Source organism: Urocitellus parryii, chromosome 3 (genome assembly GCF_045843805.1).
Source record: "Urocitellus parryii isolate mUroPar1 chromosome 3, mUroPar1.hap1, whole genome shotgun sequence".
In the NCBI taxonomy this organism is placed as follows: domain Eukaryota; kingdom Metazoa; phylum Chordata; class Mammalia; order Rodentia; family Sciuridae; genus Urocitellus; species Urocitellus parryii.
Genome location: NC_135533.1, coordinates 138,196,388 through 138,205,765, shown reverse-complemented (window position 1 = coordinate 138,205,765; position 9,378 = coordinate 138,196,388). Strand labels below are relative to the sequence as shown.

General features: G+C 40.3%; 1 protein-coding gene across 2 annotated transcripts in view; it reads left to right on the top strand.

The window, feature by feature from the left end:
- Positions 1-9,378, top strand: part of Naa25 (N-alpha-acetyltransferase 25, NatB auxiliary subunit) — a 71,914-nt gene continuing 62,536 nt past the window's right edge. The window contains exons 1-2 of one of the 2 annotated variants that reach the window (XM_026386113.2): positions 1-78; positions 870-1,043. In XM_026386113.2, the coding sequence (XP_026241898.1) occupies positions 995-1,043 (49 nt within the window). In that variant the 5' untranslated portion in view covers positions 1-78; positions 870-994. The remainder of the gene's footprint in view (positions 79-869; positions 1,044-9,378) is intronic. The other variant, XM_026386112.2, reaches the window with a different exon arrangement.

Here is a 9,378-nt window from a genome sequence, read left to right as displayed (position 1 = left end):
GCGGTTCTGCGCTTGTCATCATGGCGACGCGGGGCCATGTGCAGGACCCTAACGACAGGCGTCTCCGGCCCATTTACGGTGAGTGCCTGGGGCCAGCCTGGGCGCCAAACCAGCAAGCCGAGGGCGCCCGAGGGTTGGGGGAAGACTCAGGAGGGGCGCGGAGGGACCGCGCGGGGCGGACGGGCGCGGGGGGCGGCCGCGCGGGCCACTAGGCCGCAGCCGCGGGCCTCGCGTAGTCGCCGGCCCAGCCTTCCTGAGCCTTACGATAGAAGCGGCGTGCTCCGGGTAGCGGCTGGTCAGCAGAGCCGGTCTGACAGGCAGGCCCGGTAGGAAGAATCCTGCGTAGAGAACAGAGTTGCTCTCCGGCTGCGTTATTACGGTCTCTCGGAGAGAGACCCGAAAGTCTCCTTGCAAGTGGAAACCGGCTCCAGCATGAGGGTGGTAGAGCCCCACCCCCCCCCACCGGGGATAATACCCCTCCAGTTTGTTTGTTTATTTAATTTAAGGGAATTGGACCTACGGGGTTGTTGGACTAGGTGGGTTTCAGTGCACGTGGACAAAAACTGAGGGCCAGGGAAGGGCAGGGACTGAGGCAAGGTCACCCAGATCCAGGCCCAGGCCCAATATCCCAGACTCCCAGTCCAGAGCTGTTTGGTAGAGAAACAGCTGCTCTGGGCACACGTGGGAGGCGGGGGAAGGGGGTCTTGGGGCCTAAAATAGCAGCGAAGAGACAGCAATGGTTGGTGTCAGAGGGGCCCGCCGGGCTGCTGGCGTGCTTTTCCTTTCTGTATCTGCCTGTGGTTTTCTCTGTATCTTGCCTTCCGCGTTTTATGTGATTCTGACTTCACAACGCTTACCTCAACCCGCAGGCTCTAAGGTAGACGTCGATGTCCTCTTACTACCCTGATATTGGAAAAATCAAAGAATTGAGAAACAGTATCTGAGATGTTCTCTCATTGGACAGTTGTTCCTTTTGCATTTCCTTTCCTCTTAGATGTTGTATGGTCCTGGTCTATCTCAGTTAATGGTGAGGAAGCTTCAAGGTCAGTGGTTTTTGCGAAAGTAGTCTTCCTGGTTATAGTGGGATTTTTAATCAAATAGAGGCTTCTCTGCATGGCTTAGGTCATTTAGGTTTTTGTTTTGTTTTTTTGGGGGGGCAGTTAACTATGTTTCTGGCACAATTGCTTCTGCTTTTATTGCATAATTTGTAAAATCACATCTCATCTGATTCTATCAACAACTACCCTGTGAGATGGGTAATTATTATAGCTAAAGTGTATACACCACTAATAATATCGATCATTGTCCTTGGTCTTTTATGTGGTATATCTCATTTAATCTCAGCACATTCTCTTTAAAAAAATTGTTTTTTAAAAAACAGATGAGAAAACTGAAGCTTTCTTGATGTTGTGTAATTTGATATAGTCTCTCAGCTAGTATTTCTTGGAGCTAGGATTTGAACGCCAGAAATTCCCTCATTCTGAATTGAAGACAGATTTGCCTAAGGTCACATAGGTGGGGAAAGGCTGGGATGCGTCTCTGATTTACATTTCCCCATTACAGCATATTCACACATGCTCTTACTCTTGTAGAATATATTTTAGAGGGCAGAGCTGATACATACAGGGTGGGGTCATGATTTGATTCATTACATCTTTGTGAAACAGCTGCCTGCCACTGTGTGTGTGTGTGTGTGTGTGTGTGTGTGTGTGTGTGTGTGTGTGTTCGGGGGAGCCATGGATTGAACCCATGGGACCTTTGCTATTGAGCCACATCTGCAGCCCTTTTGTTTTTAATTTTGAAACAGGGTCTTGTTAAGTTGCTTAGGGCCTTGCTTAGTTGCAGAGGCTGTCTTTGAAGTTGTGATCCTCTTGCTTCAGCCTCCTCAGCTGCTGGGAATACAGGCATGTGCCACTACCCCTGACCCCCCCTTTTTTTTTAAACTATAAAAACCTAATACTTGGTCTGGGGCTGTAGCTCAGTGGTAGACCTCTTGTCTAGCACATGTGAGGCACTGGATTCAATCCTCAGCACCACATAAAAGAGACTGAGGCAGGAGGATTCCAAAGTTTGTGTCCGTCTACAATTTAAAAAAAAACAATACTTTTCACAATAATTGGATTTTTAAAAATGTTCTTGAGGACAAAGAGAAGGACTTTGATCCCTTATTTATTTGGAATTAATAGCGTTTTTGAACTGTCCCATAAAACAAAACAGACAAAAAAAAAAAACAACCCACCAATTCATGTTGTTAAACACCAGGATATGCTAACCAGAAGTGACATGTCATATTCTCAAAACTGAAGTCAGAATTATATAGCTTTGTTATAGCTGAATGGAAAGAGGACTAGAAGAGACTTTCTTTAGGAACTCTAAGGTGATTGATACAAATTGGCAGGTATAGGAAAAGAGAGAGTACAGCCTATCTTTTTTTTTTAAATATATATTTTTAGTTGTCAATAGACCTTTATTTATTTATATTCAGTGCTGAAAATCAAACCCAGAGTCTCACACATGCTAGGCAAGCACCACAACCCCAGTCCCTGTCCTTGTCTACAGCATTTTTACTTTTTGAATTCCAGACTTTTGATTAAATACATTAATACTCCTAAACAACCGTTAATCCTTGAATTCACACATTGTAGAGTCTAGCCTTGAACTCATATCCTTCTCAGTCTCTGGAGTTGCTGGAATTGCAGGTGTGCCCCATCACATCAGGCAGGACATGTTTTTTTGTTTTTTTGTAATTTATAAAATTCATTGAAAATTTTCTAAAAAACAATCTACCTTACTAGCTGGTAGCCATCATCAGTCATTTTCAGTCATGGCTCTTTGAATTTCTTTTGTGGTTATTTTGTATCTTTGTTGCTGTCCCCTCAATACAGGATCAAACTCGGGGTCTCCAAAGCATGTGTTCTACCATTGTCAATTCATATCTTATAAATGTATGCATCTCTCATTATCCTGATAGATTACCCAGTAGGTTTTTTTTTTAAGAAAGAGATTTAATTTTTTTTTAAGTTTTCGGTGGACACAACATCTTTTTTAAAAATATTTATTTATTTATTTTAAGTTTTCGGCAGACACAATATCTTTGTTTGTATGTGGTGCAGAGGATTGAACCCGGATCCCACGCATGCCTGGCGAGCGCGCTACCGCTTGAGCCACATCCCAGCCCCCTGGACACAAAATCTTTATTTTATTTTTATGAGGTGCTGAGGATCGAACCCAGGGCTCCACGCATGCCAGGCGAGCACGCTACCACTTGGGCTACATCCCCAGCCCAGTTTTTTTCTTTTTAATAGTCTTGTTCATTTTTATATTTCTTCCTTTCTTCATTCACCATATTTACCAGGGACCTGGTATATGTTAGGCACAAGAAGTGTAGGGAATGAATACCAATTAGTACAGAAATGGTTTTTGCTTTTAAGGATAGTCTCAACAAAAATTTTTTTTTTTTTTTAATTTTTTTTTTTTTAAAGGAGAGAGAGAGAGAATTTTTAATATTTATTTTTTAGTTCTCGGCGGACACAACATCTTTGTTGGTATGTGGTGCTGAGGATCGAACCCGGGCCGCACGCATGCCAGGCGAGCGCGCTACCGCTGAGCCATATCTCCAGCCCTCAACAAAATTTTTTAAATGACAGTATACAAAACCACTGCATTTGTGCTAAAGGCTTTGACATTTGTGCTGTCATAGCTTGCCATGACAGCATACGCCATGGGCTTCTGGGCTATTGGGGGCAGGTCAAGGAAAAGTTCCTGCGGGGCTAGGGATATGGCTCAGTTGTTAGAGTGCTTGCCTCGCATGTACAAGGTCCTGGATTCAATCCCCAGCACCACCAAAAAAAAAAAAAAGAAGAAAAAGAATATGTCCCTGTGGAAGTCTTGTTTTACTTTGGATCTGAAAAAAGATCAAGGATTAGAAGAAATGGATGGGGCGGCCATGATGAAGACCCTGAGAAAGGGAATTTGATCCACTTGAGGACCAAAACAGAGGCTTATACAATTGGAATGTAGAGATGTATAAGAGGAAGTGACTTAGAGCAGCAAAGGTAGGCAGGAACTCAGCTTTGTAAGCTGTTTTAAGTATGTTGAAATGTGTACAATTTGTGTTTGTGGTAAAAACAAAGCTCCTATTCTCCAACATTTAGGATTATTTGTTTATTTTCGTGATGCTGAGGATTGAACCCAGGACCTCATGCATGCCAGGCAAGCACTCTACCAATTCACATCCCAGCCCAACATTTAGGATTTTTAAGTAAAAGATGTTGTAATTTAAAGATGGAGCTATCTTGTGTTTATATTTTGCTAAGTTGATGCATTTGCCTTAGTAGTCTCTGTAGCTTTTGTAGGATGCCAGAATAATGTAGATTATTTCAGGTGCTATGGTTCATGGCAGCCACCTGAACATGCAATTTGAAACCTTTCCAGCTGTGCATAGTGGTGCATGGCTATAATCCAGCTACTCTGGAGACTGAGGCAGGAGAATTCCAAAGTTTGAGACCAACCTGGGCAATTTATCAAGACTCTGCCAAAATAAGAGGACTGAAGATGTAGCTCAGTTCTGGCACGGGGTTGGGACTTTCCTTTTTAATTTGCAAGACCATTAATACCTTTCCTATTCTCAATATCTATAAGTGTTTAGAGAAATAAACCCAGGGCTTCTCCTGTAGGGCAAGTAGGCCTGCATGCTTCAGAGGAGCTTCTGTTAGGAAATGTTACCCCCATGAGTGCAGATTGTACAATCATTCAGCAAACTCTGATAATCTGTTGCCAATGATTTAATTTGAAGTTTCCCAAATTTCTATCATTCCTTTAGCTCAATCTGAAGATTTAAAAAAAATGTTTTTTCTTAGTTGTCAATGGACCTTTATTGTATTTATTTATATGTGGTGCTAAGAATTGAATCCAGTGCCTCACAGATGCTAGGCAAGCATTCTACCACTGTGCTATAACCCCAGCCCTCATTATGAAGATTTTTAGCTATATTATAGTAAAATTTTTAAAATATTTTTTTCTAGTTGTAAATGGACACAATACTTTATTTTACTTATTATTATTTTTTAATGTACTGAGGTTCGAACCCAGTGCTTTACACATGCTAGGCAAGTGTTCTACCATTGAGCCACAATCCCAGTCCCTTATATATTATTATTTTTTAAATGTTGTTTTAGTTGTAGGTGGACACAATACACAATACCTTTATTTATTTATTTTTTAATATGGTGCTGAGGATCAAACCCAGTCCCTCCCACATGCTAGGCAAGCATTCTACCACTGAGCCACAACCCCAGCCCCTATAGTATTTATTTGTGCTGTAATTAATATTTTTCTCCTAGTTGACTTTTAAACTTAAGTTTGGTTTATAATAATATATATCATTGAGGCTGGGGTTGTGGCTCAGTGGCAGAGCACTGTACCAAAAAAAAAAAATGTTGTTAAAGTCTTACCTATATTCTGACAGTGATCAACTTTCTTGCTATGAGTGAGAAAGGACCACCTAAAAATGTTTTATTTGGAGTAATACTTACCCATGCTTTGCAAAACATCCCTTTAACCAATGCCTTTTAATGTTTTTTCTGCCTGATTTGTAGATGGCTAATTTTGGCTGGCTCTTTGTATTAAGGGAACAAACAGCAACCTCATAGCCCCAACCATAATTATTCTTGATCAGATTTTTTAAAGATTTACTAAAAAGACAACTTAGGATGTCATTTTATTAATTAATTAATTAATTAATTTATTATTTTTTGCGGGGGTGGGTACTAGACACTGAACTCAGGGGCACTTGACCACTGAGCTACATCCCCAGCCCTATTTTGTATTTTATTTAGAGACAGGATCTCACTGAGTTTCTTAGCGCCTCGCTTTTGCTGAAGCTGACTTTGAACTCATAATTCTCCTGTCTCAGCCTCCCAGACATGTGCCAACATGCCCAGCTACTTAGGATGTCATTTTTATTGGCTTATTTTCTCCAATGGCTGTATAATTTTTTCTTTTTTTTGTTTTTACTGAATTAATATTTATTTTTAAGTTGCTTTGGTTTTTAAGAAAAACTGAAGGAAAAGCTCAAAATTTTATTTACTATAAGGAAATTTTAAACAGGCATATTGGTATTTTTATTTTTTAACTACAAAACATGTTATCTTCATCTCCACCTAAAATTCTGGGTACTATGAAAAAAATGGTTCTCAGGTGCTCTTAAAACAAACAAACAAACAAAAAACTTTGAACACTTAATATGTAATCATCCACTTGACTCAATGTAACAAAAGGACATATTAACAAGATTTTTAGCATCTAAAGTTAAAGGAATAGACCTTATATTTAATACATGATTCCTTGTAACTTGATATTTCCTGGATCTAAAAATAATTAATATTTATCCCACCATTTGAATGCCTTTGTTGACCTCTAAAGAGGTATTCTTCTTTCTTTTTTAAATTCAACTCTTTCTTTTTGGCCTTTATTTATTCATTCATTCATTCTAATCAGTTATATACGACAGCAGAAAGCTCTTTGATTCATCGTACACAAATGGAGCAGAATTTTTCACTTCTTTGGTTGTACTCAACATACATGTACCTAGGGTCATGATCACCATCCCATTCCACCATCTTTCCTATCCTTATACCCCTTGCTCCCCCACTTTGCCCAATCCAAAGTTCCTCACTAAGGGCTATGTAATTTGTGCTAGAGAGTCAGTAATGTAAACTGAAAATAAACTTTCCACAATAAAGTTAGCAACCAATTAGGGCTGGGTTGTAGCTCAGTGATGGAGAGCTTGCCTCTCTTGTGAGGCACTGGGTTCGATTCTCAGTACCCCATATAAATAAATGAATAAAATAAAGGCCCATTAACAACTAAAACATAATAATTTTTTTTCTCTTCTTCTCCTAAAAAAAGAAATTTGGGGCTGGGGTTGTAGCTCAGTGGTAGAGTACTCGCATAGCACATGCGAGGCCCTGGGTTCGATCCTCAGCACCATATAACAATAAATAAAAGGATTGTGTCCAACTACAACTAAAAAATAAAAAATTTAAAAAAAATAAAAAGAGGGTTAGCAACCATTAATAATCAGTCACTTAGCCATTGAGGAAAGGAAAGTTTGACATCAGACTGAATGCAGTGAAGTTTCTTAGTTAAAATTCTTTTGGGTGCAAGTAACAAAACTGACTGATAACCAGCTCAAGTTAGGGTAGTTCCTAAAAACTTGAGGGAATCAAGAGCAGGGAGGAAGTGTGCCCCTTGTCTTTCTTGATGGAAACTAGAAAGCTGCCATGATCTAAAGCTTATTTCTCAGTTGCTCATCTCTATTTTTCTAGGCCTTGTTCTTCAGACTTGTTTTACTGCTCACTCTGTTGGCTTTGTGGCCATACCAAGCTTTGGCCAGAGGAGGAAATGTTCATTCATTATCATCCCCCAACAAGCTTCTTCAGGACTGCCCTTCCCTCCAGAGTTTTTTATTTATTAGAGACAGGGTCTCACTGAGTGGGCTAACACCTAGCTCTTGCTGATCCTGGCTTTGAATTCTAGTTCCTCCTGCCTTGGCCTCCTGAGCCACTGGGATTACAGGCATTGCCTGGTCTCTCAGAGTTTTGATAAAGATAATTGATGTTTTTTATTCCTGTATAAATGCTCTGTGAACAAAAAGTCAAGAGGAAGTCAAGAGGTAGCACTTTCGTTTGTTCCCCATAAACTAATTTGTGTCCTCTAAAGCTTCTTCAAAACAGAAATTCTGGAGCTGCCACTAGTATTCTTAGACTAAGCTAGTATTCTTAGACTAAGCCTGGGCCAAAAGTTCATCCAGTTATATGGTCTAAACATAGTCATCTAGTTGTACCCTATTAACAAGGACAATGGAAACCACTCTCAGAAAATAGGGCTAGGCACAATACAGTTATATTGGTACTGTATGTCAGAACCTTGTCAACTACAGAGGGAATAGGAAAATGTCCTTAAAGTCCTGACTTCTGGACCGATTCATTTATGGGTAAGCTCTCAGAGTTGGGTCTTATCAAATATGTCTACACTTTGAGATGTCTAGTTAGTTTTTTTTTGGGGGGGGGTTGTTTTGTACTGGGGATTTAACTCAGGGGTGCTTTACTGCTGAACTACACCCCTAGCCCTTTTCAAAGTTTTTATTTTGAGACACGGTCTCACTACATTGCTTAGGGTCTCACTAAGTTGTTGAGGCTGGCCTTTTTTTAAAATATTTATTTTTCAGTTTTTGTTGGGCACAATATCTTTATTTTATTTTTATGTGGTGCTGAGGATCAAACCCAGTGCCCCGCGTATGCCAGGCGAGCGCGATACCGCTTGAGCCACATCCCCAGCCCAAGGCTAGCCTTGAATTTCTGATCCTCTTGCCTCAGCCTCCTGAATTGCTCAGATTACAGGCATGCACCACTGTGCCTATCTAAGATGTCTATCTTTTTTTTCTTTTTTGGTACCAAGGATTAAACTCAGGGGCTCTGATCACTGAGCCACATCCCCAGGTTTATTTTCTATTTTATATAGAGACAGGGTCTCACTGAGTTTTTTGCCTGGCTTTTGCTGAGACTGGCTTTGAACTCTCAATCCTTCTGCCTCAGCCTCCTGAGCCAATGGGATTACAGGCATGCACCACCAGGCCTGGTTTAAGATGTCTACTCAAGATATATTCTGTGAACCTGAATTTTGCAGGACTGAGTCAGAAGTAACTTAGAACTTACTCAGAATAAATCAGCATCAATTGACTAGGAAGAGAAGTTTTCATTTATTGGGTTGGTTTATCTGTCCTCTATTCTATAAGGATAAATAAAGGCCTGTCAGCTGAGCTAAGGATTTAAGAAAATTGGCTTTAGTTATTTCAGTATTCAGGTCAAAATTGTATGCTTTTCAATCAATTCCTATGATTCTTTAATCCCTCTGTCTAAATGTTAGATCTTTTTATTTATTTATTTATTTTTGGTACTGGGGATTGAACTCAGCTGTACTCCACCACTGAGCCATATCCCCAGCCCTATTTTGTATTTTTAAAAAATATTTTTATTAGTTGTTGATGAAATTTTTTATTTTATTCTTTATTTGTATGTGGTGCTAAGAATCGAACCCAGTGCCTTACATATGCTAGGCAAGCGCTCTACCACTGAGCCACAATCTCAGCCCTGTTTTATATTTTATTTAGAGGCAGGGTCTCACTCAGTTGCTTAGTGTCTCACAGTTGCTGAGGCTGGCTTTGAACTCTTGAGTCTCCTGTCTCAGCCTCCCAAACCATTGGGATTACAGGTTTGTGCCACCGCACCCCGGCCAAATGTTCTTTGATCTTCCTCTCTAGATTGAATTCCCTACAGAGTAAGGTTTCTCATCTTTTTACCTTGCTTTATTGGTGCT